Below are 21,516 nucleotides of genomic sequence, written 5' to 3'. Positions count from 1 at the left end.
TCAAATCCCCAATTTGATTCCTTAATAATTGAAGCTTGGAAGTTGCCCCCAATCTCTCTCCCTAACTCTCCTAAGAAGTAAAAATGAAATGAAAACGAAAAAATGATAAAAGATCCCAAATCTCTGAGTTGAATTCATATTTATAGTTTTCCCATGTTTCTGGCATGGTTACTATATGTGGAGAAAGTAACTACGCAGAAAGCTTCATGTGTGTTTTCAAGGCTGGATAGTCACTATTATTGAAGAAAGTAGTCACGCAGAGGCGCTTTCCCAAAGTTGGCTTGCCCGTGTTCACTATATATGCGTAAAGGAGTCATGTGCAAGCTCTCTTCATGTCATGCTTCTTTGTAGTGTTCACTATTTTTAAAAATAGTGATAACACCTAGTATGTTTGGATGCACCTATTCACTCTTGGTACAGAGATGAGTCACGTGCAGTTGTGTTCCATCTAAAAGGCTTGGGCATGATCACTATATAAGTAGAAAGTGATCACGTGCACCATCGCTCTTGGATATAGGCTTTATAATATTCACTTTCCATAGAAATAGTGAATACTTTCATTCTTGCTTCTGGAAAATAGCTCTATAGTGTTCACTTTTCATAGAAATAGTGAATACTTTCATCATTCTCTGCTAAATGAACCTCAAAGTTGTCACTTTATGAGCCAATAGTGATCACGCTCAGCATACAACCTTGGATTCTTAACTCTTTATGTCCAGATTTGGCACTTTCTTTTACTTCCTCTTCTTGAATCTTAGCCTCATGACTCTTAGCTCAGAATTTCTTATAAAAGTTTATTTTAATCAACAATTTATACCAGAAATGCATAAAATCTAAAATAAATAAACTATTTAAAAGAATTTGAACACTTTAGCATTTTTATGGAATTTTTAGCTTTCTCAATCAACTTTTCTATTAAAAACTTGCTAGAAATTAAACTAAAATACTTGTAAAATATGGTTTTATCACCAATCTCATTCTCTACGATTTCTCTTTCTTGATGCTTTTCCATTGCACTAGGGGAGATTACTTTTGCAATTATTTCCTAACTTACAATAGAGAGAGAGAGAGAGAGAGAAAATTTGTGAAAGAAACACACATGTTTGTCACCTTTAAGTTTTCTGAGACAGTTGAGAACTACACCCTTCTTTCCTTGACCTTGCAATGCCATTTATTCATTTCCAAGGACGTCAAGCCCCTTATTCATCCATCCTCTCAAATCCTTGAAGCTTTCTTCCTTTTGTTCCTTAATCAAGATCACCAAATGTAAGTTTAAAGGTCACAAACTTTTCTTATTCTTTTCATGTCATTTTGATCGTAACTCCTTACTCCATTCTCTGCAATTTCCTTTCATTTTAGTCAAATATACAACTCCGTCACTTAGCACATCACTGTATTTTCAATACACAAAAAGGACCATGAATTTGAGAGGAGCTGTTGCACTCAATCATCTTAGCACATCATTGTATTTTCAATACACAAAAAGGACCATGAATTTGAGAGGAGCTATTGCACTCAATCATCTTAGCACATTACTGTATTTTCAATACACAAAAAGGACCACGAATTTGAGAGGAGTTGTTGCACTCAATCATCTCACCTTCTTCATTCTTTTCTCAAACAACCAACAAGGTAAGGGAAGTCTATTGTTTGTTTAGAATGTCTTAGATTTGTTGTATAATGATGTGTGTTGATGAAATATTGAACTTGACCTAGTTATACGTGTGCACGTCTTGAAAATCCCTTCTGTGATGAATGTTAGCCTTGGAGCATCCTTGAGAATAACTATGTGCATGAATATTTCACTATTTTGATGATTGCATGTTGTTTTGTTAAAAATATTCCTTTTCTCTCATTTTTGTGACCTTAATGGCCTTGATCCAACCTTAATGAAGGGAAAAATATGATGTGCTATTACGTTATTTGAGCTGCACAATTGTTTAGATTAAAAGGATTCTCTAATCTATTCATTGTTTGTCAATATTGATCTTGGCTCTATGTTCAAAATGTGATTTAATATGTGTAGAATCAATAAGGTGATTGAATATAATGATTGCCTAGGAGTGTATGTGAATTTGGCATCTATTATGTGTATAAAAAAGAAAAATGTATGCTTTATTACTTTGTTGTGTGTCTCGGCCCTAAACCAAAATTTGTGGGAGGAAGAGTTTTGAAACCATTGCATAGATTGTGGAGTTATGCTCCTTGAAGTCACCTAGATAGTTGAGACATAAAAGAGAGAAATATGTGTTGCATAAGTAGAATTTTAACAATAAAACAGATAAGAAAAATAGAGAAGTGCATAAAATAAGACAATATAATAAGGCTAATTCACAGAATGGTTAAGAGAAATTCTTAAAGAATATATTAGAATGTAACTAAAATTAAATTGGGTAATTTTGCCTAAGTAATGAGAGTGTCTAAGAGTGAACCATAGTGGAAAATTAGGAAATTTTCACTAAAACCTCAATAGTGAACAACTTCAAGCTATATTCGGAAAATGTCGGTATACAAAGTTAGTTACACTTGGGGAGCAATTCATAACTACTCTCCAAGTGCCACTACACTATGACTATCATAATCTAAGTCACTACCATTCGTTACTTTCAAACTACAACACCAATCACAACACAACTCTATCTTTACCATGTATGTTGTCAGCTTAAATTGTTGCATCCATGCAACCTAATTGTTAACCTACAATTCACCATTTCATCTCTCCATTCTCCCACTATTGATCACTCCTTATCACTACACATCATCTCTTCACATCATTAGAAGGATGTTACATCTCTTCTCTTTCTCTATTGATGAACTAGACATGACCTTTGAAGATTAAAATGACTCAAAGGAGGTAGTGCAAAACAACAACCAGGCAATGGTAGAAGTGTTGATGAAGTAGATTGACTTCCTTGCAGAGTCACTAAATCACTCACAATTCAAACCAAAGGCATAAAAAAGAGAGAAGAGTGAGAGAATGCAATGGAGAAGAGAGAAAAACTTAAGACATAGAAGCCAAGAAACAATTTAGGGTTTGAGAGAAAAATAAGAACTAGAGAGTAGCTACGTGGCAATCACTCTACGTCATAATTGCTAGATGTCTAAAATGGCTTAGTGTTTGTTTTACCTTCTACTACCTTAGACCTATTTGATATTCTTCCTTTTTGGCAAAGAGCTACAAGAGTAAGAAGTCATTATGATGTCGTTGATCTTCCCTTAGTATTGCTACATAATGATTTTAAGGATTTTTTTTTTTTTGTTTGAACCTTGTTTTTTAAAGAAGGGTTCTTCTTTTGCTATACTTTTGTCTATTTCTAATTGAGTTTTGAGTTATATGTTTGGTTTTATTTTTTTATTTTTTAGTTTTGTTATTTGGAACTAAATTCATAGTTAGAGTTATGGTAGATATTATATTACAAACTTTGTTTTTATTTATTTATTCATTTTAATGAATTTATCTTTTTATCTAATTGGGATTTGTTTTATTACTTTAAATGCCAACCTTGTTACTATCTAACTTACTTGTGTGATAGGCAATCAAACCATTACTAATTAATGGAATTGTAGTGCAGATTAAATTTAAAATTTTGTATGATTAATCTTAATACTAAATTATCAATCAATTATTAAATTTAAAAACTTATTATTTCATAAGACTTATCAAATTCTATATCTTTCATGATCACTAAGGATATAATTTTAAGAAAAAACTATCAATGTTACATGATAATTGCATATTGATAAATTTAAAATAAGTGGTTGCTCATTGATTAAAAAGTAATTCATAAAAGGAATTGAATACAATGCTTGCTAAACAACATAGGTGAAGCCAAATGCCCTAGGTTCGTTCATAATAAACCATGTTACCATTAATAGCTATTTTAGATCATTCTCTCTTTTTTTTTTTTGTTCTTTCTCTTTACATTGTATTTTATTGCCATTTATTTTGTTGTCTCTACACTATTTCTAAACAATCAATCAATTTTAATTTACATAAATAATTAGAGGTTGATAATATTAGTAATTTCTACCTAAATTTGTGTAATAATATCTTGAAATTTTAGTAGTTTCATTATTACTTGTTGATAAGTACATTTATTCATATTTTTCATAAGAAGTCGTATAATGGTGAAGTGACAAATAAGGTACAATAGTACTCCCATGTGGTAAATTCTAGCATGGTACGGGCCTCGTAACCATTTGAATTTACTAAAAGTATTAGGGTGGTAGGTGTAACTCAAATATTGATAAGTCATAAATAAGGTACAATAATGCCCCATGTGAAAAATTCTAGCATGGCATGGGCCTCATAACCATTTGAATTTACTAAAAGTATTAGGGTGGTAAGTGTAACTTTGTGCTATAATCCTATAATGCACACTAATGATGTGTTTTATATTTATAGGTTGAGTCGCTTTAGTGGCCTTTAAATAGTTCATTTGACCTATTTAGTGAGTGAGTTATATGTTGTCCTATAAGGTTGACCATTAATTTAGGCCTCCCTTGATCTAACCCAAAATAAGAGCCCCTAATTTAGTGGATCAGAGAAGGTGATATGCTAATCTTATTATTGAAAATCTTTGTTTACGATATAATGATGGAGTTTGTATAAGTCTTTTTGAGAATCACTCTTCAAAATTTTAAAATAATTTATTTGGATGCTAATAAAAATTTAATTTATACTCCTTAGGATTAGGATTAGTGTTTGACCATACTTTAAATATTTACATTTGAACACATTCAAAAAATTCTTATTTGAATGCATTTTGGGTTGAAGCATGTATTTCTTCAATTTGTTCTTTTTTCTTTAAAGCAAAACTTTAGTTAAAGAAAAATGACCTTACATAATTTTTTAGTAAATTAAATTCTCCTCCTTTAAAGGTGCATATATTACACTATCATACCTTCTACTTTAAAATATATAATATCCTTTTTTAAAAAATAAAAGATATCATAATTTAATATATTTTAACTTTTTCATTAAAGCATTGTTAAATACCTGTTTGACATTTTTTTTTTACTAAAATACTCTTTTTAATAAATTTTATTCTTTTTCATCAATTATTTAAGAAGTTCAATATATCTTTCATGGAATTACAAGCACTTGTTATTAATATAAATATTTTAAAAGCTTGTTTTGACATCAAATAATGAAAAAGAATTAAAAAATCTTCTCATAAAAAAATACATCCTTATATTTTAGTAAAAATATTGTCAAACATGTTTAAAAATGTTTTGATGAAAAACTTAAAATAAATTAAATTGTGATTTATTTTATTTTATTTTATTAGAAAAAAGGACTATTTAAATTTAAAGTAGAAAAAAAGGTAATATAATAAAAACATAATTTTTGTTTGGCATTTTAAAACTTTCCATCCTTAATTTTTGTCAAAAGTTATTATTGCATTTCTATTTTTTTATTTTAGAAAGTTTTCTTTTATTTTTAAATTTTAATTGTAAGAATATCACTTTATTTTTTTAAAAAAAATTATAAGAAGCTGTGGAATTTTGTTTTTTTTTTTTTTGTTACTTTAGTTGTTTCCTATGCAAGTCTCTTTGAAAATAGAAAACAAATATACCAAGATGTTATTTTTATAATTAAAATAAGTAGCCCTTGATTTGTTTTTACAAGAACAAAACTTTCTTTTATTAAAAAGTTAAAAAAGAAAAATTCAACAAATTTCTTGAGTGTAATAAAAGAACTAATTTAAATTAAAAATAATAATAATGATAGTTATAGCTATTTAAAATTAATGAAAGTTTGAATATTAGGTACTCTTTGTTATTTTCTTATCCATCTCAATACTACGTGTCTTAATTTTATTTTTATATTTTAAAAATCTTTTATGCTGATATTTAATCATGAGTTCTTACATATAAAAGCGTTGATTTTTCTATTAATTAATATCAAAATTATATTAATAGAATATTTTAATAAATAAAAAATATAAGTACTAATTTTACCTTGTGAGAACACAAATTAAATTCTTTTTCTATATCAAATGATTTCTTTGTGATTTTTGTTTTTCATTTTCTCACTTGAAATATTATAACTTTTTTTTAAGTTAGTGAGTTTTATTTTATTTTATTTTACTGTCACATATTTTATAATTTTTTCTATTTAATCTTCAATAAATTCGTAATATTTAAAAGGACTAAATAAAAAATTAAATAAAAGAATCAAATAATAAAATTATGAACGCTTAAAACACAAATATTAATTAATTCTATATATATATATATATATATATATGGGGGGAAATTTGACTGTTCACAATCTAGCGTAGACAGTGGACACCATACAATTGATTCACCTTAGCCATTTGCTCTTTTTCTCATGGATTCACGATGCATTACTTCATCTTCCACTTTTCATTTATGTCTCAAAATCAAGAGATGTGCAAAACCAAATCCATCGTGGGCAAGAAATCCACTTAAGAACACAACCACCATCACAACAACTGGCTTTAAAATGGGCAAGTATGACATGATTTAGCACAACATATTTCATTCTCTTTTTTTGTCTTGTCGGAGTGTCTTTGCTCTTCTCTGTCTGAATATTATGTGATTTTCAACTCCTCTCAGCCTCAACTGGCAACAGCAAAGGCCAGTGATTAGAAGAAAGACCCAGAAATGCTCCACTCAGTTCAGCAAAAACACTACTAGCTTTAGCAAAGTAGCTGAGAAGAAAGAGGGTACTGTTGCTGGTGCAGTTGCTATTGTCATTGGCACTAGTATTGGTACTGGAATTCTTGCTCTTCCAGCAAAAGCCTTCCCTGCAGTACTAACTACCTCTTTTCTGAGTTGCAAAAGAACAACAGCCTTTGAATCAAAAAGTGTTTTGTCCTTTTCATGTTGACATGTCCAAAACATTTGTGTACTATTGCAGGGACTTATTCCAAGTTCTATAGCAGTGATAGTTTGCTGGATTTTCCTCCTTGTTGAAGCATTTTTGCTAGTTGAAATTAATGTGAGTTTGATGAGAAAGAGAGAAAGAAAAGAAAAAGACAATGAGTTGGAAGTTATTTCTATAAGAACCATGGCCCAAGAAACACTTGGGGACTTAGGTGGCACATTAGCTACTATTGCCTATGTTTTCTTGGGATATAGTTCCATGGTTGCATATAGTTCCAAGTCTGGGGAGATCCTTTTCCAATTCATCAACCTCCCAGCACCAGTTTCTGGCTGTCTTTTCACTTTACTCTTCACAATGCTTGTCTCAATTTGGGGAACTCGTGCAACTGATCAAGTCAACCAATATTTAACAGCTTCTATGATTGGTATGCTATGCATGCTTGTGAATTGTTATTGGCATTATGCAGTATAATATGATGGGGAAAACCCATTCTTTGATCTATATTTAATGGCATTGTGCAAAATTGACCAGAATTTAACAAATTTTAAGCTAGAACTTTGTGATGGTAACAAGCAGGTTTATTGTTGGCTATTGAGGTGTTAGCTGTTGTGTTTGGAGGATGGTCAGGAGTTGGGGGCATTAGTGACTGGGAAAAGATTCCAGCAACAATTCCTGTGATTATTTTTTCCTTGGTGTTTCATGATCTCGCACCATGTAAGAATGAGAGATTTTTAATGCATAGTTTTTTTTTCCTTTCATCTATTAGTTTTGTTTGGCTAAAAAGTTTTGCTTCTAAAAATTTTGCAGTTCTCTGTGCTTATTTGGAAGGTGACCTTCGTCGTGTAAAAGTTTCAGTTTTCCTCGGTAGCCTTGTGCCACTGGTGGCATTGCTTGTCTGGGATGCAATTGCACTTGGTCTTGCAGCTGAAGCAGAAAATGTAGTTGATCCGGTTGAACTGTTATATAGGTAGAGAATAATTTGGGATACAGTTGTGTTGTTAATGTTTAACTATAAAGTTAGAGGCAATTCTGGGGAGCTTAATCAAAAATCACTAACAGTAGTCTCAGATAATAGATTGTTACGAGTATTAAAGGATTGATCCTAGCATATCCATAATCAGAAGACCGTTATTTTTAACATCAAATAATTAAAATTCATAAATGTCAAATTTTCAGGTTAAAATGGAGTGGCGTTTCTGTTATGGTGGGCGCCTTCTCACTTTTAGCAGTAGGTACATCACTTATTTGCACCCTCCTAGGCTTCTTAGAGTTCTTCAAGGAGCAACTCAGAAACCAAACCTGGCATTCCTCTCCAGCAAAAGAGGTAAAAGAAAATTATGTACCTTCAATACCTTGACTAAGTTACTGTATATTTGTATCATTGCAAATGCAAAAAGAAGAATCATGCTATACTTTAATGAAGAAATCTCCTTGGACAGAGAAATTGGTGGGCCAGGAACAAAATGAATGTCACAGCTGTGACAATGGTAGTTGCTCCTTCTCTCTTTGTCTCAACAATATTTCCAGATGCATTCTCTGCTGCCACAGATGTTGCTGTAAGTTGAGGACGAATCTATTTCTTTGTGGGACATTTGGTGATAGTCTTCATAAATTAAGTAGATTTTCATCTAATCACATTTAACAAATTATGCGTTTGGTGTTTATTATTTGTTTTGTTGTGAACTAGGGGAGCTATTGCATGACAGTGCTCTATGGAGTTCTCCCACCTGCAATGGCATGGGCAATGCACAAGAGGGAACCTGAACTTTCTGGTCAAAAGAACTTATTAAATGCAAATCCAGCGCTTTTTGTGGCTGAACTATTTGCATGTGGCATTGTATTGGAGCAAATTCTGCAAGATATATTAGTACTTCACTCGTAATAATAAATACCTTTCTCTTGTTTAAACATAATAAATATAATTTGGAGTCTGGAGGAGAAGGTTTTCCTGATAAGGCCTGCTTTTGCAATAGAGTCGTGTGTGTTGAATTTGAAGGAAAGAAGATATGTCATGGTGCCAAAGGTTGAATCTGAAGCATTTTTAAGAAATATAGAACTTGCTAGCTATATTTGACTTGGCTGCAAAGCTTGAATCCTTATTCAAATATTTTGTTCTGCCATAAATTCAAGTCCGTTTTCATACAGCTCCACGTTTGCATCTTGAATTATTTTAATATATTGCACATTTGATAAGGTAGCATATGTTTACAATATACATAGTAGCAAATGGCTACGTACCCTTCAGGTTTTCAGAATTCTCTAATAAAGAGATGTTAAAATTGATGATTTAATGTTTTAAAAGAAATTAATGGAAGTGTGTCAACTGTGAATTATTTACACTTGGTATTATATGTATCCAGCCACATACAGAGAGTGCGGCCGCCATGCATTTTTACATTCCAAATCACCTATCAGTAGAAAAACGAATGAATGTTTGAGTCTTATTTTCTTGTGAAGTTCTTGATTTAAGACACAATTTTTATGTTTTTCATGAATAGTACTCTCCTTTTGCAAACAGAACTAGAAATGAAGTACAAAAACATGCATGTATTTAGGTCACAACACTTGCAGCCTGAACAGCTCCACTACTCAGTTCTCTTTTCATTAACTCCAAAATGTCATAGACCTGTCAAAGATATAACAAATAAATGCAAAAAATAAAAAACTATGGTGCACCAAATTTAAGCAACAAACTAAGAGCATGATCCTTCTAAATGATTTGAGGGCGGGACATAGCTTTAACTGGAAAATCAAATAGAATGTGAACTTTTCACCTCAAAGTACTGCTGCAAAGCAGGTGCGTGCTGATGAAGAGTTACATATATCTTCTCGAGTAATGTCAAAAGTGCATCCACTTGATCACCAAGAAGATCAACCTATATTTAAAAAGACACTTTATTTGAATAGTTTCAAATGATACTGGCATTTCCATAAAGGACTAACCAGAAATATTTGATTTCAAGGAAGAAAATGAATTGCCTAAACACTCAACTTCATTGTTTATCTGACTAGTTAATGCAGAATATAGAGTTTGAGATTATGCTACAGACCTCAGCTTCAGCTTTTTGGAGATTCTGACTCCTTCTAATGAATGCCTTCTGGTAAAGCAATTCCTTGTTTCTCAAGCAACCAACCAACTCAATAACCGGATCCAAACAACATTTTATTTTTTCCAACCTGTATGCATAGTTTGCAAAAATGTAAGGAGAACGAAGCTTTAAGTAATAGGTAAATGTCGTGCATGTCGAAAATATTGATGAATAATATTGACTGGTAAAATACCTCGTAGTCATCATCTCAAATTTCTGGCATATCATTGCCCCAAATTCTGCAAATGTTAGTACAAGATTCAAAAGGGGTAGAAGAGTAGAGAAAGACAGCTTTAATTGACCTTCCTCGTTAGTCGACATTTGATTATGAAAACATTGTGTCTCACACAAACTGTGTCCTAAACTGGTGCCTAATTTCCTTAGCAGTGCCTTGCTTATACCTAACTGTTGCAAGACATTTTCCACCTTGCTGGTCAGTGAAGAGAATGTCTGTTCTTCACCAGTTAACAAATCTTCAAATATTTCATGCTCATGTAGGTCGCCACGTTCTGAACCCAAGTCAAGTTGCTTGCTGTGTTCCTTGATCTCAGACTTTGCACTTAGCATTAGATTCTCCTCTGCTTCAAAACAACTATGTAGAGACTCTAACAATATAATTGTAAAATTCTCTTCTCCTTCAACTTTCTGAACTTGATTTAACATCATAGTAGAGCAATTATCTTCAATGGTATTATTATCTTCAACGGTATTGTCTTGAACCAGTGATTTGACTTCCATGGTCAAGAGAAAAGCATCATTCAATTTCTCAAGCATGATAACTTGGTGTATCTTCTCCCTGATGAAGTTCTCAATACAATAGTTATCTAGTTGCAACTGCCATTCCTTAAGCATAGTTTTGAATACAACCATACAGACATCTTCCTTCAGAAAACTTTCAATGATTATAAACTGTAACTGATCTAGAAAATTATTCTGAATGCTGTTTTCTTGATTCTCCTCTGAAGCAGAACTTGCAATATTGACAAAATTTTTCAACGTTTCACCAAAGACAATCTGATGTATATGCTCTCTAATGACACTGTCTGCTTCACAACCTACCATCATTTTGTTGAATTCATCAACAGTTTTCCTGAAGATAAGCATGCATACATCCTCATTTATTAGACATGCATACATACTCTCTAATGACACCGTCTTTGTTCTTTCTAGTTGGTTATTAGATGTTGAGCACTGTAAACAATGTTCCTTAGCTTCTTCACCTTGTCCCTTGACTAGGGAAAATTCTTGATTTCCAGTGATATCCATAACTGCCTCAGACAAGACAATCAAATTTATTTCGTCTCTTATTTTCCTTTCAATTGTGTTTGCTTCAATGTGGGAATTCCACTCATTGATAACTTCCCTTAGGTAACATTTATGTACATGCTCCTGTATTTGCTTCTCCAAGTCAAAATTGCAGGATTTGCAACCAAATATTAATTCCTCCTGTTTTATATTTGCTGCATCAGAGACTCCTTTTACCTTTTCCATAGAACTTCCCTGATTATCAACATCCTTGCTAGTATGAATCTCATTCACTTCTGACAACTTCCTACCTGAAAATGGTTCCTTGTTGTGAAAAGCTTTTTGGTTGAAAAGAGATTCACAAAGTTTAGCATTTCGATGTATAAAGTTGTCCAATTTTTGTGAGACAGCATGGATTCTCTCTCTCACGCGATTTAGTACCCGTTTTTTCCTGGAGGATGAGGTATTTACCTCTTGTAGTATTCCATGCTTACTCCAATTCATTTCTTCACTCTTTCGGCGAATAATAGACTCATGATTTTTTATCAACTTGGCAACATATTTGCTTCCATCTTCATTCTCTTCATCTTCTGGTGTCTTTTCCTCCATATCTATCTCTTCCACCTTTTGAGGGAACCTGTGAGGTATTTCATGACTTCCTTCTGGTGATGAAGGCTTTGATGGCGACGAACGGGATGAACAGTCAGAATCCTCATGACATGTTTCATGTAAAACAGCGAGTTCATGCTGTAAACTTGTGAACTCATTCATAAATCGAGGCAAATGCTCCTTCAAAACTTTGAGAACCTGATTCTCATCTCTCCGTTCTGCTTCAATATTCTCTTGGAACTCCCTAAGGAAACTTCCAATTAATATAGACATCACATCTTTTTCAATTCTCAACTTCCATTGCCTCTCTTTTGGCCTCATCTCACACAAGAAAAGGGCACTTTGCATCTTTCCAAAAGCAAGATCCATAGTCTGCTTTAGTATGTCTATGTCTGAATCCATCTCTTCAACCCTTTTCCTGCCAATGCCACTTTGCTGTACTTGTACCTCACTCAACATGCCATGTTGTGGCTCAAGCTTTTGTTGATCCACCCTAGTCCTCAACTCACAGAAATCGCCATTGCCGTGATCATTTTGTGTTGTTTCATCATTGTCAACATTGAGATTACTTGTTTCAATACCATGGCTGACACTGACACCAAAAGAATCTAATTGTCTTGCTTTTACCTCTAAAGCATGCTTGAGTTGTAACTCATTTTCTAATCTCTGTGTCAACTCTTTGTCCTTCTCTAATATAGCTAATTCAGATTCCTTGAGACGCCATTGAAGGCGATCTTTTATTTCTCTCAAGTCATTAAGTACCTCTTCATGATTGCTTTCAAGAAAAGTGCTTTCAGTTTCTGCATGAACAATGCTCAAACAACCTTCAAGTTGCATCACTGCCAACTCATAAAATTTTGACATCTCATTCAACCGCTCAATCACTCCTGTTTTGGTCTTCATCTTCTCTTGAGCTCTGTTCATGGCATAGTGCACGATCCACATCATGGTAGAATCTGCCAAAGACACTTCAAATCTTCCATTCATATATCCGAAAATCCCATCCATTTTTTTCCAACAAATATACACTACACAGACCCAGTTGCAATTTCATTACACAAAAAATAGAACAATAAGCTAGTGACAAATAAATGCCAAAGAAAATTCATCAAATAGGGTTCAAACGCAAAAACTAAATGGAAATCAAAGAGAAATGAAATGATCTGAAATTTACACTAATAGCGGGTATTAGAATTGACCTTTTCAGGGACTTTACGTGGTGGTAAGCATGTCTCTAGGCATTCTTTAAGGAGATTTGTCCGTGCGTTTTGAAATATTTGTTAACGTGTTTTGATAAAAATTTTAGCCTAATTTATCAAAATAAACACTTTTAGTATACTTCAATTAGTTTATAGACATAAATCTTCACATAGTAAAATTTTATTAAATAAATAAATAATTAAATTATTTATTCATCCTAAATGGGGAATCACTGATAACTAGATGAAAATAGAGACAAAAGAAGTTGATAGATAACTAAAGCTTAGCGAAAAAGGGAGAAATTCATCTTTGAACCAAAATGTAACACCATTGACAAAGTGCATTTGATTGGGTACATGAGATATTAATATTATGATTCAAACCTCAATTTTTACGTACGATAAATAAATGGCTAAATTTATCTGTTATACTAATTTATCGAGACTTGGCATTGACCAACTAAAATTTTGAATATTTTTATTTCTAGAGTATAAGCTTCATATTTTAAAAATGAGACAATATTTAGTAAGGCTTATTTTGAATGATTTTGTTTTGATTTTTAGTTTTTAAAAATTATATTTTAAAATAATTTTATAAAACCATTTTTAAGAAAAAAATAAAAATAAAATTTGTTTGGTAATTTAGCTTTTAAAATTGTTTTTAATTGAATTTTCATTAACTTTAGGAAGAGAAATAGAAAAATAAAGACAAAAACACTTTAGAAATATTCTGTTTTTCAATTTAAAAAATTGAAAATAAAAAATTATTTTTAAAACTTACGTTAATAAACAAGTTTTTATTTAATTAAGAAGGGATTTAAGAGAGAAGAGAGATTAAGAAGAATTTAATCTTGTTTGAGAGTTACTTAATTAGGAAAGAAAGATTTTGGAAGTTTTTCTAAACCCTCCAAAGCTCTTTAAAAACTTATTTTTTAAATACCTCTATTTTGAGAGTTTTCTCTCTTCCACTCTTTTATACTATTTCACAAATAAATTTTTTTTAACTTTTAAAAAAAAAATGTTAGTTTTTCAAGTAATAATTTTTTAAAAAAAAATTTTAAAAATATATTAATTTTAAAATTATTTATATAATTAAACTCCCTGTCATCCTCCCTTCTCAATATTAAACATCTAAACAAAGGAGAAGTTTAACCTCTTTCTCCCTCCTTTCCCTTTCTCTCATTCTCCCTTCAAACCCTTCCCCTTCCTCCCCCTCTAAATTCCCAAACAAAGCCTAAAGAAAAAAATTCTTATCCAAATAAATATCAACCACTCTATTAGTATACCAGCCAAGGATCACATATTACAGTCACTAGATAAAACTCCTTCCACTCCAAAACAATTGCCTTTTTAAGGTTGATGTAAAGTTTTACTATACCATGACAAAACACCCTTATCAATACAATTATTTATCAATATCTAAAACTCCTTCCCTCTTATTTTATTCAGTTGAAATAATGTTAAATTAATTATCAACACATATATTAAATGGAGGGACTGGGGAAGTATTAAATATTGACAATAATGAGAAAATGAATAACCAGCATTGCAGACTTTGGTCCGCGTATTTCCTTTGAATAAATTGTCATGTTGAACATTGAAATGAGGGAATGAAGTTCTAGGCAAGGAAACCTCCATTAATTAATCAATTTAGTACCCTTTACGAATCATGTAGGAAGATAATTATATAATAATGTTAAAATCTTAAAAGTTATAAGAAAGCCATTAACCAACTGTACAAAACTTTATCACGGTGCTTGCACAATGTGTCACCAAGGGCACCCGAGGACAGAACAGAAGTGCAGCCAAGTAGTTCCTTACTTCTCATCAATACAAGCTTCAAGTGAAAAGCACAGTTAGGATGACAGAAGATTGAAGGTAGGAAAGCTAAAATGTCACATTGAAATTAAAAGCGAAGGCCAATTTTGTTATCCTTTTATATATAACAAAGTAACAATAGTGTCTTTCCGCAGAAAAGAGGAAGAACGCAAACATATGTATGTAATCCAAAATCAATTGCGTAGAAGCTATATACATAAAATTGAATTGGTGATAAATATACGATCCCTGACTAACAGCAAAATAACACTGAGATTATCAGATCTTCCAGAAAAGTTTGAGGCATCATGCAAATGAGTAACTTAGCATAGACAATCCTATTCACGAAAACCAAACAAAATTACAAAAAAGTTCAATTTTCAAATAAAATAAACCAAATACCGATATTAAATTCAGTCCTAAATATAAATCATCATAAAGCCATGAAAAATAATTTTTCTAAGGATCCAGGAAAGAAAAGGTGTAAAGAAATTATATTGATTAATTTTTATTTTAAAAAATGGAGTAATTGGGCATTAAAATCACAATAACAACTAACCTTAAAATATTATCTAACTCAACATCAATAATAGACATGGCAGCAGAATACCCAAACAGGGGAGCTATAGAAACAACACAAAAAAACAGGATTAAATTAATAATCTATATAGGTCAAGCTCTAATTAATGATATAATATGATGGTGGTTAAATATAAGATATAAAGTCATTCAAAGTATAATTGTAAATACAAATTAAAAGGAAACTCTCCCCTCTCCCTTCGTATAAAAATAAAACAACTGTTACCAAATGGAAGTTACAGCATTTTCTAATGCACACACTATTATTTTCACGGTCTTTGACAGTCTCACGGTAATCACAACAAAACTTTCTCTCAACCATCAGAGAGAATCTACAAGAGGAAATAAAAATTGGAGAAAATACCAAGAGCTCAACAGCATTAAAGAACAATGAATTCAAGTTGGTGCTCTCTAAACCCTTAATTGTGTGAGAATTCTGTATTATTGTGAGAACTACGAAATTCAAGATTAATGAGAATAGTAATTTCATAATAGTTATATCAAAAATAGAAATTACATAATGGATTAAAATCTAATAGTTAATATCATAGCATTGGTTATGAATTTCATGATTCTCCATAAAGAATTGGTTCTTTGTTAAACCAAATTGCATGAACCCTAAGAATTTTGAGAATTAAGGTTAGTCAAGAATTACAATTATATGATGGATTGCCGTTGTTTTGATGTTATATGATAGTTTAAGATTCAATAATCGAAAACCCTAAGATTTTAGAGGTTAAAAAGATTAGTTTTTGAATTTGTAACATGACCCACATGATTTGTGAAGTCTATGCAGGGCCATGCATTAAGAATAAAGTACTTATACGTCTCCTTAATGTTATTAATCATATGTAATGATCCACTTTTTGGTTATCTCCTAGCGTTACAATTAATGAGCTAAATTGTTCGCCCTTAATTTTATGTTATCATACAATTTTAAACAATTTACAACACACAATTAAATGCTTAAAGAATCTTTTAAAGCCAGGTCACTTTGGTGATTAACAAGCTACTCATACAATTAAGCATTAAACTGTGAAATGCCCATTATGATCATATAATTTAGAATTAATTATTCACTTTGGTGAATAAAATCTAATTTGATATAATTCTAAAATGTCAATAAGCTTTACGAAGTCTATTCCTCATTTTTCCATGAAGCACAGTAGTATTGTTACTATGCACTATTGTGCTTATCCTCGATGCATAACCGTGCTTCTTTGAAGTATGGCCATGCTTATTCTTAATGTATGGTCTTGCTTCATTGATGAATGGCCCTACTTCGTTGATGCATGGCCGTGCTTCTTTGAAGTATAGTCGTGCTTATTCTTAATGCATGGTCTTGCTTCATTGATGCATGGCCCTACTCACAACTTAAACTTAGCAAATGATGTGTGTCACGTTACAAATTCAAAAATCAATCTTTTTAACCTCTAAAACCTTAGAATTTTTTATTATTGAATCCTAAACTATGATACAACATTAAAACAACAACAATCTATCATATAATCGTAATTTTGGGCTAACCCTAATCCTCAAAATTCTTAAGAGTTCATACAATTTGGGAAAAAACTTTAACAGAGAACCAATTCTTCATATAGAATCACGAAACTCAACCAATACTTTGATACCAACTGTTAGATTTTAATCCATTATATAGTTTCTATCTTTGATGTAACTATTATGAAATTACTATTCCCATTGATCTTAAATTCCATGGTTCTCATAACAATACATAGTTCTCACACAATCAAGAGTTTAGAGAGTACTAACATGAATCCATTGTTCTTTAATATTACCTCCCTGCAATGTTGAGCCCTTGATATTTTTCTCAACTCTTCTTTCTTCTTTTAGCTCCTCTCTGATGGTTAAATATAAAATATAGAAATACAATTATAAAAAAATTCTCCCATCTCTCTTAATATATATAGAGGTTATGAAATTCTCTAATACGCGGACTATTATTTTTACAGTCTCACAGTAATCGCAAAAGAACTTTCTCTAAACTATCGGAGAGGAGCTAAAAGAGAAAGGAAGAGTTAAAAAAACACCAAGGGCTCAACAACATAAAAGGGAAGTTGATGAATTCACATTTTATTAGATTTTTACTTGTCATTTTGACATTTCTCAATAGAAAAAGTAAACTTAAGAAGTGTAAATAACATAAAAACATTATTTTGGTCAAATATCATAGGTTTCTTAATTTTTGATTAATTTACATTGATTTACATAGATATAGTTTGCGATTTTGATCATTTGAATAATTATGTAGGAATTTCTAGACTTTTTCCATAGATTTTCAACATTTGAGAAAGTTTGATATGAAAGTGATCACTTTAGACTCCATAATGAACACTACAGCAAACTAAATCCAAAAGGGCACACTAAAATGATCACTATGAACCCATAGTAACAACTACATAGACCTATTTTGAAGAAGTGTTGCGCGTGCTTACTTTGGAACCATAGTAGACACTATGGAGCAGCCAAAGTTATCACTCTGATACCAAAGTGACAATTCCAGAGAGGCCAAAAGCACATGACTTGAGCGTGGCTACTATGAGGCAAGAGTAACTACTATAGAACACTGCACGTTATCACTATAATGCCAAAGTGATAACTCCAGAGAGGCCCAAATCATAGGACTTGCGCGTAACCACTATGGAGCGATAGTAACTACTATGGAGCACTGCGCGTTATCACTATGAAACCATAGTAGTTACTTTGGACGAAATTTTCTGCACTATAAATAGGATTTGAGAAATTAGGATACGGAGCTTTTTACATAATTTTAGATTTTTTTGCCACTTTGTGAGTATTTTGCAGAGCTTAAGATCCTTGGGTGACAGCCAAGGCCAATCTTAGGGTTTGATTTACAATTTCTCTTCATTTTTCCTTAATTCTTGCATTAATGATATTGATTTCCCTTTATTTTCATCTTGAATTTATAAGACTCATCTTTATGGAGGGCTAAACTTTCTTGTAATCCTTAGTGAGTTTATGGATTCTTGAATTCCTGAGTATGAATGTCAATATAATTCCTTTTTCTTCATGAATTTACATTTCCCAACTCTTTGAATTGAATTAATGGTTAAATGAGAAAGATATTGCTTAATTAACCCTAATTCGTTTCAATGAAATTCTTAACTTGGTTTGCTTAATCCTAAATTAATTTCTAAGGTTGCGTAATCTTAGGAAAAAGAGTTGGAGTTCATGTAAATTGCTTAATTCGTAAGTGACTTTAAGGTTAATTCTTACTTTTTGAGTTCCCCTAATTCAGAGGAAGAAAAAAAGTATTGAATCTTGAGAGAGATAGGGATAGAATTACATGAACAAACTAAGGATTGCACATTTCATTGGCTGTACTCATTAATTTCATCACTTGCCTTTACATTAAAATTGAAATCACACAAAACTCCCTTGTTTTAATTGCTTTTATGGTGAATGTTTACAACATGTTCAATGTATGTTACAAACCAAAGTCATTGGAGACAACCTAAGCTTGCATCCTAGACTACATAAATTTTGCTGCATATTTGATGAAGGTTGACGACAAATCTTTTTGCAAACGAGAAAATTTTCATTCATCAGAAGTAACATTAAAAAACAATAGATTCAGATTAGTGCTCTCTAAACCCTTGATAGTGTGAAAACTATGTATTATTGTAAGAACCATGAAATTCAAGTTTAATGGAAAAATAATTGCATGATAGTTATATTAAAGATAAAAATTACATAATAAATTAAAATCTAACAATGAAAGCTCAACCCAAAGTCACAACCAATCACCTCACAAGTTGAATTAAAGCAAAGAATTTAGTTGCACAAGTGACACCAAGATACACTTCCGCAATTCTAAGTTGCAAAACTCTTAGCTGAACACACTGAATCAAAGTCACAAAACTCAATCACACAACCATGCCATAACTAAGGACCCACAGACAAGGTTGCATGCAATTTCTTAGCCTAGCTATGGTCTAGTCAAGTTCTTCACTCCACATGGCAGAGAAGGTTTAAAGCAAGAAGAAGAATTTGGGTTGAAGAATAAGGTAGATCTAAGACTGAGTACACAGGTCTTTTCAAGGACTTGGGTCTTCTAAAGTGAGGAGAAGTGTAAAGTGAGAAAGTGAATCTGCCATTCATTTAAAGTTAACTATACTTTTTACAAAATACTTCAATTCAAATCAATGGTGGATAAAGCCTTACTTCCTCACTTTACACGTTCCCTCGTTTAAATCCGCTTGTCTTTTTCAATAGGATGGTCTTATGAATCACTGGAATAGCACACTCCAAGTGATTGCAAAATCTAGGAGACTGCGGTCTTCCCTCTACAGAAAATGCACACTCCAATGATCCGAACAAAATATGTTCTGAGGAAGGATCAAAATCACTCATGCTTGAGTACAATTTTAACTAAGACATGTAGAATTAACAAGAATATCAAGATGCAGATATGAAATGCAAAGTAAGAAAAACTCAATCTAGTTTATATAGCACATCAATCGTCAGAACTCTATTATGTATCCTGCAAGTTGCAGGAGTCATCCCCATTCAAAAACCCCTCACCCTCAGTTCCAAAGGAATTATTTTCGTGGACAAAAGTTAATTGACTTCCCAGTTAAAATCCCACACATGCCAAATGAAACATGCATCTTTAAGTGGAACTTGGGCAAGTTTAATTAAATCTCAACACCAATTCTTCCAGGTACATATCCTCAGTCACAACAAATCACACAGCAAAATGGGGAATTTTTATGAGAATCAATTCCTTTTGTGTCTTACTTCCAGCTCAATTGATGATCATACATGAAGTCTACACCAAAAATCAAAGCCAAAACCGTTTTAAGTAATCAAAATTCACATGTTAAGCCCTTGATTTCCACACTAATTAACCCATATAAAAATTCCAACAAAAGGAACGGTTTTTGCAAGCAATCCAGAGAATCCAAATGAAACAAACACCAATTTCCAGGTTACTAAAAAAAAGAAACAAAAGGAGTTAGAGAGCTACCACGACAGCAGAAGCAACAGTAGCAGCACGAGAGAAGCATAAACAGCTCCTGGAAGAAGGAAGAGAATTCAGATTTAAGGAGTTTGGGTGCCTCAGCATCGACTTGATTTTCATTTTCCAAAAGTTTCTGCTCCTTCGAAGATTGTTGGCCCCTTTCCATTCTCTGGTAGTTCCATTCGAGCTTTAGGAGGTACGAAACCTTGAAGGAATCTCTGAGATTCTTTGTCGGCCATAGATGCATGTCTGTCTCAATTTGGTTATCTGAAAAGAAAATATACTAAAGGGAAACACGGATTTTCTTTTTAATTCTTGCTGTGCTATTGCTAGTCGAGGATAGAAGAAAATCACAAGAAAAATATCTCAATACATAAAAAATAAAAAAAAAATCCTTTTTTATTTTATTTACGGTTTACATTTGTATAAAACAAATTTTCATTGTATATTTTTTAATAAATTCACATATATTCGAACTTGTAAATTAAAATGACATTTATACGTACTATTGAGTTTTTATTGTGAGTGAATATATTTAAAATAAAAAAATTAATAAAAAATTAAAATATATTATATTATATTTTTAATTATACCATTATTTTAAATTTAATAAATTAGATAATAAATATTTTATTATATTAAAATGTGACTATATTAAAAAAAATAAGGTTGAAATTGAATAATAAATAATAAAAAATAAAAAATTAAAATTAAAAAAATATTCATCGTAAAAAAGTTACATGATTGATAGAAAAAAGAGAAAAATAATTTTTAAAATAGTTTCATTTAAAATAAATTTTAAAAATATTTTTTTTAAATTTGGCTCACCATATTTAATATATAGAGATAATAATAAATATATTTTTAAGCTTAAATATAATTTCAAATAAAAAATTATTTTTATTATCACTATATAAAATAATAAAATTATTATTACTATCACATGGTGAGGCTCAAGTCACCGACAACTAATACGAGAGAAAAAGTTAAAAATACACTCTTTAACAAATTACTTTTTTTTTATACATTTTTACATATAAATTAAAATTATTAAAAAATATAAAAGTATGAATGGAAATTATTAAATTAAAAGTATGATTCACATTATTTTTGTGA

At 31.4% G+C, this 21,516-nt stretch overlaps 2 protein-coding genes across 2 annotated transcripts; one reads left to right on the top strand and one right to left on the bottom strand.

Annotated features, from left to right (window-relative positions):
• Positions 1-6,295: 6,295 nt before the first annotated feature.
• Positions 6,296-8,914, top strand: LOC113858208 (tyrosine-specific transport protein-like). Its single transcript, XM_027490727.1, has 8 exons — positions 6,296-6,480; positions 6,586-6,781; positions 6,890-7,280; positions 7,433-7,570; positions 7,664-7,823; positions 8,033-8,180; positions 8,296-8,412; positions 8,544-8,914. The coding sequence occupies exons 1-8, from the start codon at positions 6,338-6,340 to the stop codon at positions 8,736-8,738; spliced, it is 1,488 nt and encodes a 495-aa protein (XP_027346528.1). The 5' UTR covers positions 6,296-6,337; the 3' UTR covers positions 8,739-8,914.
• A 254-nt stretch (positions 8,915-9,168) lies between these two features.
• On the bottom strand, positions 9,169-12,817 carry LOC113858207 (WPP domain-associated protein). The gene is made up of 4 exons (XM_027490726.1): positions 10,139-12,817; positions 9,907-10,033; positions 9,631-9,732; positions 9,169-9,482 (listed from the first exon to the last, which is right to left on the bottom strand). Exons 1-4 carry the CDS (start codon positions 12,805-12,807, stop codon positions 9,408-9,410), a joined length of 2,973 nt encoding a protein of 990 aa, XP_027346527.1. The 5' UTR covers positions 12,808-12,817; the 3' UTR covers positions 9,169-9,407.
• Positions 12,818-21,516: the final 8,699 nt, after the last annotated feature.

Source organism: Abrus precatorius, unplaced genomic scaffold (assembly GCF_003935025.1).
Source record: "Abrus precatorius isolate BTA unplaced genomic scaffold, Abrus_2018 Scaffold2, whole genome shotgun sequence".
Classification (NCBI taxonomy): domain Eukaryota; kingdom Viridiplantae; phylum Streptophyta; class Magnoliopsida; order Fabales; family Fabaceae; genus Abrus; species Abrus precatorius.
Note: the sequence above shows the minus strand (reverse complement) of the source record. Positions and strands in the feature narration are given on the sequence as shown.